This window comes from Alnus glutinosa, chromosome 3 (genome assembly GCF_958979055.1).
Source record: "Alnus glutinosa chromosome 3, dhAlnGlut1.1, whole genome shotgun sequence".
Lineage (NCBI taxonomy): Eukaryota > Viridiplantae > Streptophyta > Magnoliopsida > Fagales > Betulaceae > Alnus > Alnus glutinosa.
This window is the reverse complement of record NC_084888.1, coordinates 13,233,006-13,256,723: the sequence shown is the minus strand read 5'-3', so window position 1 is coordinate 13,256,723 and position 23,718 is coordinate 13,233,006. Positions and strand designations below refer to the sequence as shown.

The 23,718-nt window shown below is 36.5% G+C and overlaps 2 protein-coding genes across 3 annotated transcripts in view; one reads left to right on the top strand and one right to left on the bottom strand.

Moving 5' to 3' along the window:
- Positions 1–2,884, bottom strand: part of LOC133862996 (midasin) — a 79,881-nt gene extending 76,997 nt beyond the window's left edge. The window contains exons 1-4 of one of the 2 annotated variants that reach the window (XM_062298953.1): positions 2,609–2,884; positions 2,073–2,188; positions 1,478–1,797; positions 939–1,023 (exon numbers count right to left, since the gene is read on the bottom strand). In XM_062298953.1, the coding sequence (XP_062154937.1) occupies positions 939–1,023; positions 1,478–1,797; positions 2,073–2,177 (510 nt within the window). In that variant the 5' untranslated portion in view covers positions 2,178–2,188; positions 2,609–2,884. Of the gene's footprint in view, positions 1–938; positions 1,024–1,477; positions 1,798–2,072; positions 2,400–2,608 lie in introns of those variants that run through there. The other variant, XM_062298952.1, reaches the window with a different exon arrangement.
- A 14,605-nt stretch (positions 2,885–17,489) lies between these two features.
- On the top strand, positions 17,490–18,307 carry LOC133863193 (uncharacterized). Its single transcript, XM_062299167.1, has 2 exons — positions 17,490–18,078; positions 18,273–18,307. Exons 1-2 carry the CDS (start codon positions 17,490–17,492, stop codon positions 18,305–18,307), a joined length of 624 nt encoding a protein of 207 aa, XP_062155151.1.
- The last annotated feature ends 5,411 nt before the right edge of the window (positions 18,308–23,718 follow it).

Genomic DNA, 23,718 nt, shown 5'->3' with positions numbered 1-23,718 from the left:
CAGTCTGTCAGACATGGACTAACCCATTCCTCTCCCCCCCCCAAAAAAAAAAAAAAAATACACACCCAGATATGTATGTTTGCTGGTATGTTTACTCAAATAAGAACCATAGACATCAACAAATCTAGCCCCGCTCACACACCACACATGTATATTTGAGTTTTTTGCTCAAATAAGAACCATTGATCTCAAACAATTTCAGAAAATTGTAACTATCTATAAGTTTATTTGTCAATGTTTAATGGCAAAAGATGCAAAATATCCTCTATTTTCTAAGTGACAAGCAAACCTGACTGTCAGACATGGACTAACCCCCCCCCCCCCCCCCCCCCCCACCACCAATACCAAAAAACTAAACGTTAACATAGGGCGAGCACTATTTCTCGTTGATTGTCCTAATGGCAAGTCAAAGGAGGGGTACTACCAGTAATGTATAGATTTACGAGGTTCCTTACCCAAAAAAAAAAGAGTAACAAGAACATTAAGAAGTGAAATGAAATGGCAAAGAATTAGCAGATCAATATGCTATAATACTAAGTTGAAACTTGAGACCAAGGTATAATCCACAGCATTACAAGCCAATATGTACTCATCCTACGATTTGATAACTATAAACAATGTGATCAAAGTGGAGGAAGATAGATTCTTCCCCGCTGCTCCCTCCTTGCCTAACAGGAAACCCTTTCATGTAATTTGACAAAAAAAAAAAAACATGCACTATCAATTCAAAGAAAGATACACAAGATTGGAATCACAAAACTATCCTACAGGAAGCTCATAAGAGATGGCATGAATAGTGATGCATATATGTCCCAACCCCTTCCCCGCCCAAATTATTTCACATGCATGTTTGATTCACCGAGTGAGAGAGAGAAATTCTGAAAAGATTATCAACACTGGTTCCTCTGAAAAAGTTCAATTAGAAATCATTCACATACCTTACCACGGAGGTCAGAAATTTTTCCTCCCATCGAAATGCGTTCAAAAGGAGATGGAGCAAATTTGAAATAATTTAATATAGGCCTGCATGAAACAATCAAGACATATCTTAAGCATATAAGCATGACAGTTAAACTCGTCCAGCTAAGTTCCAATAAGAACCCTTGTGGCACACCCAATAGTATTCAGCAATCAAGGGAGGACATTGATATAAATGCGTCCATAGGAAACATCAAACTGACAGGAAATGGTGTCGCTTAATGCATTCACAACGCATGACCTAACATTATCAAACTCATAACACGAACTCTACAATATAATAAGACACTGCTGGTCCCATATCCCATGCAAAATTTCACTTTTCCAAACAGTACGATCCACTAAGATACTTAGCCATAAAAGGAAGAGAAAAAATCATTAAAGTCCAATGGTTAAAAAATGACATAAACAAGGAGAAAACAAGCCACTTACAAATAGAATTGGAAATCAATGATAACATAAACCAAAGGTAGAACCTCGCGTGAGCACATCAGCTTACCCCAATAAAAAAGGAGCCAAATCAAGGGTGCGACATGCCGCCAAACAAGCAAGCTCATGAAGATCAAGACCCTTCCCACCTCGATTGTAGAGCTCAATTACACAGGCAACATCATTGAAAAAATTTCCTTCTTCAGCCTCTGCTAATGTATCATCCGAATTGGATCTTAAATTGGGCACAATCCGAAGCAAGGCCACAGCTTTGTCAACGATCTTTCGGGCTATAGGCCGAAAACACCCCATCAAAGGAATAGTATAGTTTGGGTGCAGAAATACCTCTGCCAACACTTTCACCACCTCCTCTTCTGTCAACATATGTCCCTGCATAAACCCAAACCCAAATATTTAAATTTTGGGGGAGAAAAAAAAAACCTTGAAACTGATATATTCAATTTGCTGCCTATCGGTCGCTCTGAAACTAAATTTACTCTTCCCTAAAACTAAACTTAGTCATATACCAATTTTTGCCCATGCCAATCCGACCTTTCATCATCTTTATCTTTCTTACCAAACACAACTTCAGAACCCACAAAGAACAAAAGCAAAATTTTGCAAGAGTCATTCAAATTTTCTCAGAAACCAAACAAAGAGAATACCTTTTTAGCGAGTGAATCAAACTTTGGAAAAGATAGAAGCTTTGGGCAACGAGCAAGAAACCTTTCGAGTGCAGATTTGACACTAAAACTCCCATCCATGGTCATCTCTTCTATGGCTGGCATACAAGTTCTATAAGGAAAAGGAAATGACAGCAACACTGCACTACTTGTTGAATATATATATATATATAGAGAGAGAGAGAGAGATATATATAGATATTCGATTGTAGTAAAGATAGGTATTGACGAAAAATTTACAACCCAAAAGCGATTAAACGCTAGTCTTCTGGTTCTCAGGCTGACGAGAATGGGATGTATGTTTCCAGGGTTTTCTCTAGGGTTTTAGGGGTTTAGTGGGTTCATGCATATTTATATTTATATTTATATTTGACTGGACCAGCCACGTCAGCCCATTTAGAAAGAAAAAAAAAAAAAAAAACTAACAATAACAAACTATTTCGAAAGAGAGAGAGCCAGAGGTCTTCTTTCTTCCGTCGTCCTGCTAGCTCAAATCTCCTGCTCTATGTATGCTATACCTGAAATCACTATCGAAAAAGGGCTCTCTTTCTTTGGTCTTGAACTCGCTCCCCGCTCGAGAACTACGGGAAGGTCCCTCCATGAATCGGATTTGGAAAAGGATGCGTACCAGGAGCGGTTTCTGGACCAGCCGTTGTTTGCTTTGAAACCATTGCTCGCCTGATCCTGCGACTTTTGGAATCTACCTTTGAGCGCCTGAATCACTTCAACAAGAAGAGGCAAAATCCACTAGTTGGGCTGTCTTCGAGCAAGCTCAGTTTCATCGCGAGTGAGAGAGGAATTGAGCCTTTTTACCATGGGTGGCTTAGGCATCCTAGTTAGCTTTCCATTCCAAATTTTTCATCATAATTTGGTAAAAAATTCAAAAAAGACTACTTCAACAAACTCTTTAAAACTTCTCTATTTTAGCTCTTGTCAAAATTTCACACCAAATTTGGCTTACAAATTTCATGAGTTATTAAATATTTAATCATTTATCTCCCATTTCACTTTACTTTTCACTTTTCCTTTCTCCTCATATTTTTTTTTAAGAGGTCTTGTAATATCATTGAAATGTTGACAATACAACACCCGACAAACATGCTAGGTACAACTCAAACCATACTCTAGTCTGCTATGAAGAGACAGCAAACTTTGCAAAAGAATGTGCAACCGTATTGCTTTCTCGCCTAACATGAGTAATATTCCAAGAACGGAAACCTCTAAACAATCTTCTAGCATCCATAATTAAATTGCCATATTTACCATATTCATCGTCCATACGTCCCAAGGCAATAGTGATCTCAAGCGCGTCTCCCTCCAGAAAAAATCTATTGTAAATTCAGTAACTTACCAAACTCAAGTGCTTAATGTGCCCCATAAGCTTCCCCAATTGTTGAATCAAAAATATGGTGTTGAACTGAGCACATAGACGCCACTACTTGACCTTCTGAATCTCGAGCTATTACTCCCACTCCCATCAAATGCTTTCCACGGACTAAAGTCGAATCCCAATTTAATTTAATAATTCCTAAAGGCAGACGTATCCACTGGGTAGGAGATGAGATAGGACGTGAAATTGCGACCGAGGGGGAATTAAACTTTCTGAAATCATCAAGACATTCTTTCGCACATTTCACCGAATTGTTGGGGGGGTACTAGCTCACCTTCAAAATTCAAATACCTTCTTGTTCCGTCTGAACCATACTCTCTAGGCCACCATTACTAGCAACTCAAGTTCCTCCTTCATCAACCTAGAACTCAAAAACCCAAATAATGCCAGAAAACCTCCCTCCCTTACACTACATTTTTGTTCCCGAGCAGTACATTCAGCCCAAATCGCCTGTGTAGCTGTGCAATTCCAAATAGCGTGAACTATTGTTTCAACCTCCAATCCACACATTAGACAAAAAGGATCCTCAACTACACGACGCCGACAAAGATTAACTTTAGTTGGCAGTGATGAGTGCCAAATATTGTGTATTTAGACCCCTTGATCTACATTAATTAGACATTTAGCCTTGTTATTTTCTGATGCTTTGGTTAGTTTTTGTGTTTTTATGTTTTGTAGGTCAATAAGTGAGGAATGGCAAAATTCATGTGGAATTGCTTGGAAAATTCGGAAGTTCTGAAGAACTCGATCGATCGAAACTCAAATTCGATCGATCGAATTTTGCCCGAAGTCGATCGATCGAAATTTCCCATAACTTACTTTTGCAGAAGCGCGCCAGAACACCTAATCAGGAGTTTCTCCATGACAAAAAGCAGTTCTCCCTCTGATTTTCACAGCAGAACACGCTGGTTTTGTGACCTTGGTTGTCTTTAGCAAGAGAGGAACCCTAGAAGGGGTTAGAGGAGTCATTTTACATGGGTTTCTAGCCCTAATTTCCTTCTATAAAAGCCACAGTCATGCCTCCTTGTTGAGAGAGTTTAGAGAGCAGTAGCTATGATTAATTTCGTGATTTTGTAGTTGATTTCAGTAGCTCTTTTCTTTAGACATTTGTCTTTGTAAAGCTTTTCTTCTATTTTCATGTTTGTTCTTCATTTTCTTGTGGTGTTCTTAGTCATGGAAGGCTAGTAACCTCAACTAAGGTTGAGGATGAAACATTTACATTGATGACACTCACACTCTTGTTATACTACTTGCACATTTAATAATATATCATATTTGTTGTCCAAATTCCATTTATTTAATGCTTTATCTTTTGCAATGAATATGGTTGGTGGTAGATATAGGACATTTAATGTGTTTCAACCGATGGATACATTGTTTTATTGGTTTGAATGATGATATCCATTGTGATTTGTTCACTGAATGGATACATTTGATGATTTGATTTCAAATGGGTACTCTTTGTGATTTATCTTTGAGTTGGATTCATTTAATGGTTCTAGAGTTTGAGGTTAAGAAATTTGAATGACATCCAAAGCTTAGTGTTCTTTGGGTGTTCAAGTGGAAACTAAGAGTGTGAATTGTTGGATTTGGTTTGGTAGATTCCTTAGCCTTAGTTCCTTTTAATTTGCATATTTCATTTCATATCTTTTATTTAGTCTTTTGTTCTTGAATCAACTCTCAAACCTTTGGAACTAGGTTAAAATGAGGTTGATTAAACAAGACACCAACATTTGACCATTTCCCTGTGGATTCGACCTCGCATTTGCACACACTATATTACAAACGATTCGTGCGCTTGCGAGTACTTATTAAAACTCACAACAGGCAGTATCTCGTTGCAAGCTCTCCATATAAAAAGAATGGTTGTCCGTGGGATTTGAAGCTGCCAAAGGGAATTTTACAGAGGTGTATTTATGCCCGAATCTAAACTGCTACCAGTGAGACTCTTTCGACGATCAATTTCCATGTGGTATGCACTTCTGACCGCAAACTGCCCATTAGTAGTATCTCCCCAAATCAACCTATCATGCATGGTTCTTGGACTGATAGCAATATTGCATATATGTTCAACAATATCGGGTGGAAACAGTTGCTCAATGAGAGGTATGTTCCACCAATTACTATCCATGTTGATCAATTCACTTATTGTTGCTGTTGGTTGTATCTCTTGTGAATGAACCTGAATTTCATGTGAATGGGTAGTAGGAATCCACTTATCCCCCAAAATCTTGATATTTAAACCATCTCCAATTCTCCATAAAAACCCCTCCTTGAGCAAAGGTTTAGAACCTCACATACTTCTCCATGCATAAGAAGGTCTAGTGCCCAAATTAAAACTCAAAAAATCCCCCTTTGGAAAATACTTTTCCTGAAATACTTTGGCTGCCAGAGTTGTTGAAAACTTTGTTAGTCTCCAACCTTGTTTTGTAAGAAGAGTCGTATTAAAACTTTCCAAGTCTTGATACCCCAAACCTCCAACCGATTTCTTCCTTCTTAATCCACTCCAAGACATCCATGGAATCTTAGAATGATTATCCTTAAAACCCCACCAAAATTTCCCCATCATCGAGTTTTTCTCTCGACAAAGAGTCTTTGAAAGCCGAAAGACACTCATAGTATAAGTTAGTATTGCCTGAATGACAGATTTTAGAAGAATTTCCTTCCCAGCATGAGAACGAAATTTCTCATTCCATCCATTAATCTGATTCCATATACGACCCTTAATACCATTAAAAGTTGAAACTCGGGATCTCCCTATTAAAGCAGGGAGACCCAAATACTTTTCATAATGAGAGGTAGAACTAACACCCGTACCTTGTACAAGAATTGCTCTATCTTGTGGAGAGGTATTTTGACCGAAAAATAGTGTTGTCTTTTTGCGATTCAGCTGCTGTCCCGATGCTACTTCATAAGTACCAAGTAACATGTGAATATGTTCCCATTCTCATAGATTAGTATGACAAAAAAGTAAGCTATCATCCACAAATAGTAGATGGTTAATCCGAATCCCACCTCTAACAATTGGAACTCCTTTGATAGCTCATTCCCTTATTGAATTCTACAACATTGAGCTCATTACCTCCGCACATATTATAAAAAAATAAAGGGAGAGGGGATCACCTTGACGAATACCACGAGTAGGAACTATGTGACCATGTGGTTGTCCATTGATGAGAATAGAATAGGTTACAATTCTAACACAAGACATCATAAGATCAACCCATCGGTTTGCAAAACCTAACTTTCTCATCATTGCATCCAAGAAATCCCACTCAAGCCTATCATAGGCCTTACTCATATTAAGTTTCATCGCCATAAATCCCTCACGTCCCTTCAGCCGAGTATCCATAATGTGTAATGTTTCAAACGCCACCAAAATATTATCCGTGATTAATCTACCCGGTATGAAGGCACTTTGTTATTGAGAGACAATGGAAGGCAACACAGTTTTCAGCCGGTTAGCAATAGCTTTTGAAATTATCTTATATATCATGTTACAAAGACTAATTGGCTGAAATTCAATCACTAGGGATGGGGCAACCACCTTAGTTACTAAACAGATATTAGTAAAATTGAGGTCAGTATCAAATGACCCCCCATTAAGAACATAAAGAGTAGCCCGTGACACCTCCTTCCCTACTACTTCCCAAGATTTTTGGTCAAAGTCCACTGAAAAACCATCCAGTCCCAGTGATTTGAGAGGATGCATTTGGAAGAGAGCACATCAGACCTCATCCTCAATAAAAGGCCGTGATAGTCTTTGGTTCACTGAATTAGAAACCCTACACTCTATAGAATTCATGCAGCCTTCAATACCTACTGGATTAGAAGAAGAAAATAGCATTTTGTAATAGTCAAGGAATAACTTACTAATATCCCCTTCCTTCCTCCACACCCGACCATTTCCATTAGTAATCCTACGAATGGGTATTGATCTTTCTTCGATGATTAGCCCAAGAATGAAATAATTGAGTATTACGGTCCCCATTTTGGTACCAATTCTGTTTTGCTCTTTGTTTTCAATGCACATCCTCATTTGCTAAGAGCTCATCAATCTTTATTTAAAGAGATTTGATAACTGGATGTAAAGATGGCAGAGCACGACTTTGAAGATAAATGAGCTGTTGTTTTTTCTCTCCTTATTTGTTAGGAAAACCAAGAAAAAAATTAATATTTAGTTGAAATAGAGAAATATTTGGAAAGTTTGATGTAGGAAGTTTGTTAAAAGTAGTAGTTAAAATAACAAAAGTATATTTTTTAGCTAAATTTTTCTAACTAATTATATAATAAATTTATAATTTTTTTAAAAAAATTAGGGCTCAAAAAAGTATTTTAAGGCTCTAATATGCTAAAAAGTTAATAAAATACTATTTAATTAAGGCCCGCACTTAATAATTATACAATAAAAATTATTTCAAAAACAAATTTTAAGACTCTAATATGATAAAAATTTAATAAATAGTTTCTAACTAAAGTCTTCAATCATGGTAAAATTAATTACAAATTAAAATCTCATTATTAACATTCAGAAAAAACATCCATAAATTCTTGAAAAGTTTTACTTATTTACTATTTTTAAAAGCCCCATTTTTACATTCATGAAATTAGTTTAACATGCTTGATTTTTTTACCAACGTTTATTTGAATTAAATGTTTAGAAAAATATAAAAAGTCTTCAAAGTGCATAAATTATCATTGTTTGCGTTGTGAATAATAGATAGAATTACACATTCGGTGAGTCTTCAATGTCCAACAATTTTTTTCGCATTATGTTCTATTACACTCAATCTTTATATTTAACTTATTTCTATTTTTCTCTTTATTTTTCTTTAAATCTTATTATTTCATGTCTTTGAATGAAGTGATAAATCATTCTATATCTAATAGGTTATTAAAAAAAAGTTTTAAAATACATTTTACAAATATAAGAAAGTGTTCTAATTGACATATTAAATAGAAAAATATAATAGAAATATCAAAATAAATTTAATTTAATTAATATTTAAATATAAGAAAATAATCTCACTAAAACTTATCACCTTAGGCCTCAAAATTTATCGATCCGACCCTACTTTTTACAAACTTCTTTTAGGAGGAGAGCACTGGTTAACTTTTAACGGCAAACACAATTATTGCCTTCAGAATACTTTGGTTGGCTAAGGAGAAAACATGCTGGCATACCATATGAATGTTGGAAACTCTTTGATGACATTTTCCTTTGAGTGCGCAATTCTTTAGTTGTGCCTGTTTGGTACCGAGCTCTCACGAGAATTCACCACCTCATCTCACGTATCATAGTAACGTCTGCAGATCAATTAGTCCAAGCAGATGTGCTAACCTAGAATCAGTAATGGATGCCGGGGTGGGCTGGGAAAGAATAGCATATGAGAATCGAGGCCCGGCTCGATATATTTTGAGGCCTAAGGCAACAAGGTTAAGTGAGGCCTTTTTAAAAACAAAACAAATATATATATATAAATAATTTTTTTCACTTTTTGGGATGGAAAATTGTTGTCTTTTTAAATTTTGATTAGAATTTTGGTTGTTCAATGCTCATCACAAGGCCCAAAAAAATCTCTACCCACAACATAATTGAATATTGTTATTATTTTTATTCTCTTCATTATTTTCAAGAATAGAACGTTTAAAGTATGAAAAATGATTTTATTTAAGAATGTCTTTAATATTATTTTATTCTCTTATTAATACTATCGTTTTTTTTAAGACTTATTTCAAGAATTGAATGTTGGAGATTTAAATGATATTAATGCATTTTTAATTACTTATTACTATAATTAGGGCCTTAATTAAAGAATGTTAGCTATAATTAAACCTTCAAATAGTTTTTCATAAATATTTTTTTTATTAATACTTATTAATTGGGGGGCTTTGGCGACTGCCCTTTTTTTCTTTTCTTTTCTTTTCTTTTTTTTTTTTTTTTTTTTTTTTTTTTCTATATAGAGATGATTCGAGCAAAGGCCAGGGCGATTAGAACTATTTCATATTGATCGGAGGAAAGAGAAGTTGTCGGTGGTTCCGAGTTGGGAGCGAGAAGTATAGGCAATACCTTCAATTGACTTTAGGAAGAGGAGGAATTGAGAGAGATGGGAATAAAGAGCTGGAGGGGTACGATAGAGGCTCAGTTGGGCTTCAAAGAGTAGGTGCAATGGAGCTTCTGAGACTAGAGGTTTTTGTGGAGACGTGAATGTCACTAATTCTTCTTTCCTGTCTTCATCCGAAATACACACTTTGGTAATTGAGTAGTTCAATAATTTTTTTGCCACATCAGTTATAACACCTCAGTAATAATAATAATAATGATAATAATTAAAATGTTATAACTACTTATATATATATATATATATATATATATATTTAGAAGGTGTTATTAAAAGGAGATTAATTTTTTTATAAAAAAAAAAAAAAAAAAAAATCTGGCTGTTTTAAGGGACGCGTGGCAGGTTGATAACTTTATTTTTTTGTATGGTTGTGCTTAATCTGCGTAAACCGCACGTAATAAACTTCTTCTTCTCCAAGTAACCTTCCACCGGTCTTCTAGCTTAAAAGGCTGTGATTATTTTTTTTCTTCTTCACGTCTTCCATTGGCTGAACTGAGAGGCTAATAATCAGAGCAAATTCATCAGGTATTTCTCTTAAGTTTCTAGTGCAAAATCTTTTGTTTTCTAGCTCTTTAATGTTTTTGGCATATTTATATTATTATTTCTTTTATTTTTCCTGTTTTCTTTCTCTTCTCTCAATACCGTGCGTGTAACGCCCCCAAACCGCTAAGGGTTAGGTTCGTCCATTTTCATACACCAAACTGCAAATATTCGTAAGGTCTGCCAACAACCTAGCTAATATGCTGAATTTAATAACAAAAATAATAAAGATTTTAAAACTCAGAGCTTTAATAAATGCGGAAACAGTTATTTCGAAATGAACAATTATGTTTGATTCAATAATTAAAAATCTAAAGAAAAACTAAATTTATTGTGCAAGTGTATTTTAATTAAAAATCTAGCAACGTCCTAATGCTAGCCTAGATCCCATCCCGGCCGCCTAGGTCTCTCTGCTCATAACCTGAAAACAAAACAAAATAAGGGGTGAGCGAAAAATGCTCAGTAAGGTAACCCTCAACCATAAAACGGTTGAATTAACTTCATTTTCTTTAAAACAATTATTAAAATACACTTGAAATCTAAATTTCTAGAATACAAATAATAAAAAATTCGGCATTTTACTTAACACATAAAATTATTGGTTGATAAATAAATTTCTCATATGTAGGGCCCATGTACACTATTACGCCCTGTGTACTAGGGTTGCGCGGTCTACTGCGACCTCAGGCAGGTAAACTGTGGCCACAAGCCCTGCCCCGTCAGCTAATTAATTGAAGTGCACTTAGCATGACATAGGGATGGATCCGCTTTCTCTAAGTCCTTGAGCGGTTGCGCTTCCATCCAAGCAACGGTACCGAGCTTAATCTCTGCAAATCTCTGTTAATATATCTGGGGCCAAAATAATAGTCTCCTTCACACACGTGCCTCATTTATAAAAATCTCATTCTCATAAATTATTCTTATTCCTTTGATAACTCTTGAGGCAACGTGTGGGAGGGTTTTTACTCTCCTTTTCTCATTAATTTAAAAAAAAAACTGTAACTTCCCGTCTCGGGAACCAACTATACACAATATACGAATCATTAGAAAAATCCTTTATAACCAAAGCTTCTTTCAAAACAGTGATTTCAAGATTAACATTTCTACCAACAATTTTCATCTCAAAACTATTTTTAAAATAGTTCTTCATGCATCAATATAATTTGAAATACGGAACAAGAACAATTAATTTCAAATATGCTAATAAAATGATAAAGAAATATGATTTAAAACAATTTGAGAAGGGGTAGAGGATCCCTTACCTCTCTGATTGCAATAAGTTGCTGGACTATCTCGATTGCTAACTAGTCACTTGGTACAGGTTTAAATAAATAAATACCTCGTGCTAGTCACTAAACTACACACTAACACCACTAGGATTTGTCTTGCTAACCTACTGAGAATGGATTCCCTAGGTATGTTTAACAACATTAATTCTTCCAATAATAATTAAATCATTAAATAAGTAATAACACATTTTCTTTTATTGACATTAGAAATATGACTCCATAAAGGTAATTGTCATCAGAAATATTTTATTTTATAATTATAGAGTTTAATAAATTCCGATATCACAAACTATACCCTTAAGTAAAATAATTTATAAAAATGATCCATGATTTTTAAGGAATTTACAAGAAGATTTGAATGTTTACATTAAACTACTTTGTACCAAAAATAGAATTTTTTTAGGACTATACATCTCTTTGTGAAAGAATTTAGGGCAAACCCAAATTTGTACATAAAAATAAAAAGAAAAGAAATAAAACAAAATAGACAACAATTTATCGATTCCCCAAAATAGCCACTGGCTGAATTGAAAAGTGAGAGGATTTCATAATCCAAAAATTCTGAATTGAGTTCGGCCAAGACAAAGAGAAGAAAAAAAAATATATATATCTATATACCTCTCGGTGGTATTAGAAAAAGGAAAGAATAGGGGGAAAAAAAAAAAACAAAAGAAAAGGAAGACAATACACATATGACGTTGGGATTTGGAGAAGACAAAGGAGAGAGAAAAAAAGACAAAAGTCTTGGCTGTATATTAAGTAGAAAGGCAAAACAACAAGGCCATGAAAAGAATAGTCAACAACAAAACTAGAAAAAGAAAAATAAAAAGAAAGAAAAGAAAACAATATAGCTAGTCCTAAAGACTTGTGATAACTGCACCAAACTGAGAAGACAATGCCACCAAACGTCAATTCTGCTACGGTAGTCAGCAAAGAGAAGAAAGAAGAAGAAAGAAAAAAAAAAGAAAGACGTATGTTACGTTGGTACAGCAGAAAAGAAAAGAACAGAAATATGAAGAATATGTATATACCTGCCGGTAAAAGTGAAGGAAACAAAAATTTCTTGTACGCACAATGCACGGGAGAGGAGGCTTGAAAACTCTTCTGAGATGAGAGAAGAGAGTGACGGCTAAAAGATTTATTTATAGGAGTAGGGTTTCAATCTTTGGCTGCTAGGGTTTTATATACTAAAACAGGTGTTCTAATAAGAATAAAATTGCATAAAAATATAAGATCTGGTCCTCATATTTTTTTTTTATAAATATTAAATATAAAAGTGGAACTTAAATTGATATAAATTTATTAAATTTAAAAGCAGGTGTTTTAATAAAACATAGAAGCAGTTATTTAATAATAAGAAATAAAATTTTCATATGTAAAAAAAATCAAGTGTTTATTATTCCCGTCTAGTTATCCATTCTCATAGGTCGTAAAGACTATTCTACCCTCGAAAGGGGGTCGGGGTTATTACAGTGCGTGTCCCAGACTTCATTTTCAATTTATTTTTCTTTCCTTTCTTCTTCTTTTCCTTCCTCTTTTCTTCTTCCTTCTCTGCTTGTTCTTCTTCATTTCCTCCTTGCACTAACTGAGAGGGAGACGTGTGTGAGTTGAGGTTGACCGAGTAAGGAAGGGGAGAAAGAACTGGGGACCCAGCCGGTGGGTTGACCACCGGACTGGGCGGACGACGCCGTCGGACCGGCAGGCCACGGCTTCGCGGCGGCGACGTCCCTGGTGGGCTTTTTCCGGCGATTTTGCAGGTACCCATATCGTAGGAAGTCAAATTTATCCATGGGAAAGTGAAATCCTAGCTCTTTTATCTTTTGGGTAGATTTTCGAAATGATTTTGGGAGTGAATTCTTTGGGTTAAACCGTTTGAGTGGTAGGAAATTTCTAAGTTGTTAAGAGAAAATTTTGGTTTGGTTTGAGATGGGCTGTGTGCCGTGAAGTGGGATATTGATGATTTTGTGGTATTTTTGTTGGTTGGGTTTTGATGAATGGAGGTGTGGACTGGGTGATGTGGTTTGTTATGAGTGGAGTGTGGGGTTATTGTTGATGAAGGGCTGATTGTGAGGGTGTTTTTGGATTCCCTGTTGTTTTGGTGGTTCTAGCCATGTAGATTTTTGATCTTGGTGTGTTTTGTTTGTGTTAGTGCTAGCTAACTCTATGTTTGGTGTGTATTTGGGAAGACCCGTGAGTTTGGGGTTGAATTTGTAGAGTTTTGAGACTTAAGTTTTATTAGTTTATTTATCTCAAGGTTTGGTATTTTTCTGGATTAATTGTGGGATTATTTTGGTTAATTAGATCGAATAAGGTTTTTTTTAAAGAAAAGGTATAAATAAAATGATAGTGTAAGTATAAGCTCTAATTTAGATTTTAAGATTTATTATTAACTGCTATAAACGGTTACCTAAACTTCAGAATATCCTCTAAAAATTCACCATTGTGTTTTGTTTAGGAAAAAGCTCAATCTTGTTGTTAAGAGCAAATCCAGGTAAGGGGATACAACACCGAAAAACCCCCAACAAGATTTTACTACAAATCTTTTGAGAAAAGTGTTGGAAAATTTTACGAGACATTTACTCATGTGAATTTAATTATATCAATGTTAAGCTTTATTTACTTATGTGTTATTATTCATGCAATTTTGTGCATAAATTTACAGTTATGATTAAGAGCATTTTAAAAGTTATGGATTATATATACTTACAGCTATGAGAAAGAACAATTCAAAGATTTGATAATAGAGTATTCTAAAGTTTATGATTTACATAGTTTTGAATGAAAAAGAGGATCTAAAGTTTAAAGTCTGCACATGACTATAGTTATAAAAACAGCTCTTACAGTTTTAAAGTAAAGTATACAGTTATAGCAGAGCCTACAGTATTATAGAAAACGTTTATGTGCAGTAATTGTTTAAATCCTAAGGCACTACTACAGTTAAGATCGATACCATATAGGGTAGCAAGGCAAGCATACCAAAATACAGTGTGTGCTACCGGCCGGGGTTGGCCTTCACCTAGGGAAGATCCCCAACCCGGCGACTCTTCTCTGTGACGACAGGCTGAGTCTATAGGTCCATTGGACAAAGCCAACGTGCGCCGCTCACGGGAATTAGCGGTGTAGAGTCTATAAAAGGTTAAAGCACAGCTACAGTTTTAAAAGAAAATAGATGAATTTACTTGATCATACCTCATGTTATTATTCATGTTTCTTGTTCATCTATTTTAAGTGTGGTTAATTATACTTATGAATTCAGTTTTAATTGTTCATTCAGTTATTTTGTATAAACTGTCTTTATGCATAATTGATGATTTTATAACATGTTTTATTTTCCTGGTGTTGATATTTCCTTACTGAGTTGTCGAACTCACCCCTTTTCCTTATAACCTTTTTCAGATGAAGGTTTATATATTAGTCATGAGGGGAGGAGTACCAGTAGGACTCCTGGTTGTCAGTGATCCACAGATCTGCCCCATCCGTGGGCAACCTGGACTTACTGTTCTGTGGACTAGCTGAAGATGTAGATTTTTGTAAATAGTAGCAGTTTTAGTACCTGGGGACTCCTTCGTGGACAAGGACTATAGAGTGTAATATATATTATTCCTTTTTGGTTGTGGCCTTTATATCACATTTACGGTGTTTACTATGTTTATTATTTTAATAATAAACATATACGGTATTATGGATATTTCTATTAATTTAGATTACCGTAAATATGGAATCGGTATTATGGTTATTTCTATTAATTTAGATTACCGTAAATATGGAATCGGTTAATTGATTTTAAAATCAATTAATGATATTGTTTCCTTGATGGAAGGAAACAAATATGGTGTTTACCATTTTTTAGGGTCCCTAACCTAGCCCATAAATAGAGTGCCTGTGTACACCATCAGTACAGCCATCAAGCAATAGGCATAGGTTAGAAGACACTCATATTTTTGTTCCTAGAAGTTCTGAAGAAGTGCTTGAGCAACAATGGCCGGAGGTATGCCTAAAACTCTTCTATGTTCTTATTATTTCCGCTGCACATGTTAGGTGAAAATAATTTGTGTTTAATTATTTTCTAACATGTGGTATCAAAGCCAGCCTCTGTGCTATTTTGCTTAGCATATAATTTTATGCGTTATCAATATTGAATCAAGTTTATTTTATTTGTTACTGTCCATCATTTTTGTTTACACACTATTGCAATATTTTGATTCTAAATTGCAATATTGAGTATTGCTTTTGTCTATATACTGTGATGAAACGCATGGTTTTAATCTGTAATTTACTGTTCATCATTAAAAAATGACTGTTTTGCCCCTGCCTGGAAACCAAGCTAGAAACCCCTCTGGTTTGCCGTTCGAGTGCCCCTACAGAAAAAGCGGCGACCCTTGGGCCGCCGTTCTGGTACCACAAGTAGCGGCCTTTCTGCAGTAAAACAGCGACCCTTGGGTCGCCGTTCTGGCACCACAAGCAGCGGCCGAAAGGCCGCTGCTTCTGCAGTGAACGGCGATCCTTGGGTCGCCGTTCTAGCACCCAAGCAGCGGCCCCTTGGCCGCTGCTTCTGCGTAAACGGCTACCCTTGGGTCGCCGTTCCGGTACCACAAGCAGCGGCCGAAAGGCCGCTGCTTCTGCTTCGGCCGCTGCTTCTGCAGTAAACGACGACCCTTGGGTCGCCGTTCCAGCACCCAAGCAGCGGCTCCTTGGCCGCTGCCTCTGCGGTAAACGGCGACCCTTGGGTCGCCGTTTCAGCATTCTAAGCAACGGCCGAAAGGCCGCTGCTTGTGCAGTGAACGGCGACCCAAAGGTCGCCGTTCCCGCTGTCCCAGACAGCAGCGGCCCTTTGGCCGCTGCTTCTCCATTTCACGGCGACCCACAAGGGTCGCCGTGGTTGTCAGGGCGGCGGCAAGGGTGGTGGCTAGGGTTTCTAGGGTTTCAACCCAAAAGAATATGACAGGTCGGCTCGGATCGGGTTATTATTTGGTTAGGGTTTAAAACCCAACCCCACATCAAGTGGGTCCAATCCAGAACCCAACCTGACACGGGTCAGCCCAATCCAGAACTGGGCCTGTTCAATAAAAAAAAAAAAAAAAAAGGAGGGACTAAGGCCTTATGGGCTTTAGAGCTTGGGTTCACTAAAGGGCTTAAGGCTACATGATGAACCATTGGGCTATATGTTTATTGTGTCTTTTTAATGCAATATTATTTACCTTAAGGTTTAAATTATTGTGTATTGAAATAATTTGTTTATTTAATACATAATTGTATATTTATAAATTGGTTGATGCCTAGACCTAAGGGATAATTAGAAAAACCTAATATGTTAGTGTGGGTTTATGGCGCTATCTAAGAATGCAATGTCGGGGAAAGTTCTGGCAAGGAAAGTCTTGGGTTTTAAGTGTGTCCGGTGTGACCCCCCTCACTTTCCTGGGAGCTCATCTGCTTGCACCTTGGAGAATGCTCTTTACCTCATTTACGTGTTGGTTTGTTTTATTCCTAGGGTCATTTGTGGGCATCTATAAAGTTATTAGATATTAATGAAGTCGCAATTATTATGATAATTTGAGAGAGCCAAAGTATCTCAATTTTGAATAATAATTGCATCAAGTTTAATTATATGAACTTCATATGGAAAAATTAACATCGTATTGTAATTAACTCATAAATTTAATTACCTATCCCCAAAGGGAAGTTTTTATTTTTATGACTTAATTAGAATAAGATAATAAATTTAGTATTAAAAGTAAAAATTATCTCGGTTGCCCAAAGGTACGGGGAATTTTTATTTATTAATATTTAAATTTATTGGTCTTATTAATAAGGAGTAAATTTCATGCGTGATGCAACCTTTGCCCAAAGGTAGGTTGAAATTTACTATTTAAATTAGCATTGGCTGATTTAAATTAAAGTCGCTTCATAGCACTTAAGTAGTTTTGTTTTTCCCTTAGTTCTTGCAGCTATACCTGCTGGATTATTTGATGGTACTTTTCATGTTCCGAAACTTAATGGTAATAATTTTACTGAATGGAAAGAGAACTTGCTCTTTACATTAGGGTGTTTGGAATTAGACATGGCACTCCGGACGGATGAACCACCCGCTTTAACGGATACCAGTACTGCACTAGAGATGGCTAAACATGAAAGGTGGGAGCGATCCAATCGCCTCAGCTTAATGTTTATGCAATCTCACATTGCCAAAGGCATTAGGGGTTCTATCCCTGAATGTTCTAAGGCTAAGGATTTTTTGAAAGCCGTTGAAGCACAGTTTGTGAGTTCAACTAAAGCCATGGCCAGCACTCTAATGAAGAGACTATCAAGTCAAGCCTTCGACAGTTCCAAAGGTGTGCGTGAGCACATCATGGAAATGAGGGATATAGCAGCTCAATTAAAGTCCCTTGAGGTTGAGATTTCCGAATCCTTCTTGGTCCATTTGGTTCTCAACTCTCTGCCTCCTCAGTATGGTCCCTTTAAGATTTCATACAACACACATAAGGATAACTGGTCAATTAATGAACTCTTGACCATGTGTGTTCAAGAGGAAGAGAGATTGAAACACGAGAAACCAGAAAGTGTTCACTTGGTTACTCGTACTAAGGCAAAGACTAAGAAAGGCAAGGCTGCCCACCACTCCAAGAAAGGAAACAAGATGTCACTCAAAGGCAATAAGGATGCTTGTTTCTTTTGCAAGAAGGAGGGGCACATGAAGAAAGAATGCCAGAAATACATTAAATGGCTGGAAAAGAAAGGTAATCTCATCTCTTTTGTATGTCATGAATCTTTTTTTGTTGAGGCTCCTTGCAATACATGGTGGATTGATTCTGGTTCTACAATCCACATTGTGAATACATTGCAGGGATTTCTCAAAACAAGGAAGCCGATAAGAAGTGAGCAATGTGTTTACTCAGGAAATAAATTGTTCTCACCGGTCGTAGCAGTTGGGACTTACAGACTTATTTTGAAAACTGGATATGTACTAGACCTTGAGAATGTTTTTTATATTCCATCATTTTCTAGAAATTTAATTTCTATTTCAAAACTTGATGTATTTGGATACGGTTTTTGGTTTATTAACTCAATTTTCAGTATTTTTAGAAATAATAATTTTGTTGGTGGTGAAATAAAAATTGATGGTCTATATAAACTTTCTTTAGATCCCAACTTTGAGAACAGTTATTTATCGTTGCATACTGATATTGGCATAAAGAGAAGCCTTGTAGATGAAAACTCCGCTTGGCTATGGCACAGGAGATTGGGACATATCTCCATAGAGATAATCAAAAGATTAGTAAATGATGGAGTTTTACAAACTCTTGACTTTACTAATTTTGGTACTTGTGTGGATTGCATAAAGGGAAAGCAAACCAACAAGACCACTAAAGGTGCCAGAAGGAGTTCTGAGATTCTAGAAATCATACACACAGACATCTGTGGACCTTTTTCTACTCCCTGCCTCAATGGTCAAAGATATTTCATATCTTTTATTGATGACCATACGCGATATATGTATCTCTACTTCCTAAATGACAAGGCTGAAGCGCTCAATGCCTTCAAAACCTATAAGGTGGAAGTGGAGAAACAAAGGGAAAAGAGAATCAAGATCGTAAGATCTGATAGAGGCGGAGAGTACTACGGTAGGTACACAGAAAAAGGACAAATGATCGGTCCATTTGCGCAATTCCATCAAGAAGAAGGTATTGTTGCCCAATACACAATGCCTGGCACACCACAACAAAATGGTGTAGCAGAAAGAAGGAATCGCACACTTATGGACATGGTCAGGAGCATGCTTAGTAATTCTGAATTACCTTTGTTTTTGTGGAGTGAAGCCTTAAAGACTGCCGTGTATGTATTAAACCGAGCTCCATCCAAGGCTGTCCCCAAGACACCTTTTGAATTATGGACTGGATGGAAACCAAGTTTAAAACACATACACATATGGGGTTGTCCTGCTGAAGTAAGGATTTATAATCCAAACATGAAGAAACTTGACCCAAGGACAACCAGCGGTCATTTTATTGGCTATGCGGAAAACTCAAAAGGATTCAGGTTTTACTGTCCTTCTCACAGTACTAAGATTGTTGAGTCTATAAATGCAAAGTTTCTAGAGGATGCTGAACCTAGTGGGAGTGCTCATCCACAAAGGATAGAATTAATGGAAGCACGAGAGTTGGCCAAATCTCCTCCTCACAGAGGAAGATTGATTGTATTCAGGGAAAATCAGATTGATTATCCTGAGCTACAATCAGTTCTAGAACAACCTGCTCATGAAGAACAGGGAGATCAATTTGATCCTTCTGAGCCACAACCAGTTCTAGAACAACCAACTCATACGGAACAGGTTCAGAATGAGTCTGCTTTCCCATTGCAAAATACAGAGGAAGTAGAATTAAGAAAGTCCTCTAGAATAAGGAGACCAGCAATCTCTACAGATTATGTTGTATACCTCCAAGAGTCTGACTTTGATGTTGGACCTAAGGATGATCCAAGTGTGTTTTCACAAGCCATGAGTGGGGATAACTCCACACTATGGTACCATGCCATGAAGGAAGAGATGGAATCCATGGCTAAAAACCAAGTCTGGGATCTCGTTGACTTACCAAAGGGAGCTAAAGCCATAGGCTGCAAATGGGTTTACAAAACCAAAAGGGATGCTTCTGGTAATGTTGAACGATATAAGGCTAGACTTGTGGCCAAGGGTTTCACTCAAAAGGAAGGCATTGATTATCACGAAACCTTCTCTCCAGTATCAAAGAAGGATTCATTTAGGATAATCATGGCATTAGTAGCTCATTTTGACTTAGAGTTACACCAGATGGATGTGAAAACAGCATTTTTGAATGGGGATCTTGATGAGGAGGTTTATATGAAACAACCCGAAGGCTTTGATGATGATAGCAAGAGAGCTTGCAAGTTGAAGAAATCTATATATGGACTAAAACAGGCCTCCCGTCAATGGTATATTAAGTTTCACAAGGTTATTACCTCATTTGGATTTACTGAGAACCTTGTTGATCAATGTATATACCTTAAGGTCAGTGGGAGTAAAGTGATATTTCTAGTCCTGTATGTAGATGATATTTTACTTGCAAGCAATGATTTAGGTTTGCTACATGAAACTAAGCAGTTACTCTCTCAAAGCTTTGAAATGAAGGATTTGGATGAAGCCTCTTATGTCATTGGCATAGAGATTCACAGAGACAGACAACAGAAAATATTAAGACTGTCTCAGAGGGCCTACATTGAAAAGGTTTTAGAGAGATTCAAGATGAGTGACTGTAAGTCTAGTGTGGCACCTATTTCTAAAGGAGAAAGATTCAGTAAAGACCAGTGTCCCAAAAATGAGTTGGAACAACAGCAGATGAAAAGTATCCCATATGCATCTGCAGTGGGAAGCCTGATGTATGCTCAAGTCTGCACCAGACCTGATATTGCATTAGCGGTTGGAATACTGGGACGGTACCAAAGTAATCCGGGATTAGAGCATTGGAAAGCTGCCAAGAGGGTCATGAGCTACTTGCAAGGAACCAAGGGTTACAGTTTGACTTTCAAACAAGCTGATAGTTTGGAGGTCTTTGGGTATACAGATTCAGACTTTGCTGGATGTGTAGATAGCAGAAAGTCTACTTCAGGATATATCTTTCTTCTAGCTGGATGGGCTATATCTTGGAAAAGTAGCAAGCAGACTATAGTTGCTACATCTACTATGGAGGCAGAGTTCATTGCATGCTATGAAACCACTACACAGACACTGTGGTTGAGAAACTTCATTGGTGGACTAAAGATTGTCGATTCAATAGCAAGACCCATTAAGATCTTTTGCGATAATTCTGCTGCAGTTTTCTTCTCTAAGAATAACAAAAGTGGAAGCAGAAGTAAGCACATCGACATCAAGTATTTTAGTGTTAGGGATAACATTAAGAGACGTGAAGTTTCTATTGAGCATATTAGTACAGAATCAATGGTTGCGGACCCCATGACAAAAGGTTTACCGGTAAAACAGTTTAAAGGTCATGTGGACCATATGGGACTTGTTGATTCACGTTGTACTCTCTTTTGATCTATAGACATAAAGTTAATGTAATAAAGTTTATTATGCACATTTGTTATTTTTATCCATGAGGATAAATAAAGTTGGACCCGAATGACTTATAGGAAGTTCATTCATAAAGCTTGATTATCCATAAGGTACTCATGTAAGGAGTGTTTTACATTGTGATACATGGAAGGGACGACCTAATTTTATAATGGTTTTACCGCCATGATTCGTGTGAAACACTTCTTAACTGAGTTGGAGGATTCCATAAAAGATTGGCCAAAACTAAAGAACCTAATACCATATGGTCATGTGTTATAAAGTCCAAGTGGGAGAATGTAATATATATTATTCCTTTTTGGTTGTGGCTTTTATATCACATTTACGGTGTTTACTATGTTTATTATTTTAATAATAAACATATACGGTATTATAGATATTTCTATTAATTTAGATTACCGTAAATATGGAATCGGTATTATGGTTATTTCTATTAATTTAGATTACCGTAAATATGGAATCGGTTAATTGATTTTAAAATCAATTAACGATATTGTTTCCTTGATGGAAGGAAACAAATACTGTGTTTACCATTTTTTAGGGTCCCTAACCTAACCTATAAATAAAGTGCCTGTGTACACCATCAGTACAGCCATTAAGCAATAGGCATAGGTTAGAAGACACTCATATTTTTGTTCCTAGAAGTTCTGAAGAAGTGCTTGATATGCCTAAAACTCTTCTATGTTCTTATTATTTCCGCTGCGCATGTTAGGTGAAAATAATTTGTGTTTAATTATTTTCTAACATAGAGCTGATAGATCATAATAGTACAGTTTTATTTTGTGATAGAAACTGTACACATTTCAGTCCTTTAACTTATGTGGTTTTCTAGCAATGTTGATTGCTAGCTTTTGTATTACCACTTTTCTTTTGAGTTGTAAATATCTTTGAACCCCAGTGTAAAATTTTAATACTGCTATCATAGTTAGTATAAATAGTAATACTACTCGTGTTTTGAAACTCTCCGTCTTTATTTACTTATTTATTTATCTTTTAGTTCGCGTTTCCCTTATTTCCAAAATGGGGGCGTGACATTAGTTGTCCCGATAACATGTAAATTCTCTTTATATCTATACCATTTCTCTTTGTGTTATTAACTAAACTGTTTGTTTGATATTTTTATAAATCATTTTATTATTGAATGGAAGTGTTAAAGTTCTCACGAATTCAATTAAAGGGGTGAGTGTTTTTTTTTTTTAGTAGGTACATAAAATTCAAAAGAACAAAATTCTACGAAATTGTAATGTTAAACTAACCATACGTTTGCTCTGTTTTGGGGGGGTGGGGGTGGGGAAAGCCCTAATTCTTCCCTCCTCCTCCCCTCCCTTATGAAGTTGCTTTATTCTATTTCTGATTGCCCAAAGTTCTCTAGACCATTCCGCCTCTTACGAGGCCCTGTTTATTGTCTATGGCGATTTATCCTTGATTGTCCCAAAATCGCACTCTCGGTCTCTCCCCCTTCGCCTTGCCACCTCCTCTACTCCGCTACGACATCTCCTCCCGCAGGATCTGCCTTGGATTGGAGTTAGATCTGTCATCCTGAGTCAGCTCCTCCCCCCAATGCGCTACACACCCGCCTTTTCGCTCCCCTTCTCCTCCTCTCGCACCCCGCCGCTGCCTCAAGCGCCTCCACTTGGCCATAATGCATGAGTGAGTTGATCTCACGTGCTTGCACATGTAATATACGCTCCCCCACATATTCACCATTTTTGCTACTAGTGCTACTGTTTTTTGGGTTTGATGTTTTATTTCTGCTTTTCCTTTGTTTCTCGATTTCTGTTGTTGTTGTTTTCCTACAAGTGTTAGTGTAGGGTTAAAGAATATTTCGAGGGTCATGCCCCTATATGCGTCCTTGCTACGAGGGTTGTGTAGGGTTGAAGGGTCTTGCGACAGTCATGCCCTATGCCTTATCTAACCACCTTATATGGCGACCACTTTTTTTGGTGTTCATGCCAAGAATTCATAGGGTCGTATCATTCATTTGATGCATTCTCTTTTAATTTATGTTTACTTTGATTGTTTTGGGACTTATTGTTGGGTTGCACAACCCTTATTTGTTGTTCTTAGTTGTAGTTCTTCTTTGATGTACTTATAAAAAAATTAAAAATTAAAAATCCTAGACCATGATTATGTGTGTTTTTACGTAATAACATTCTTTTTTTAAAAATAAAATAAAATTGATAACGTAATAATAATTTATGACTAT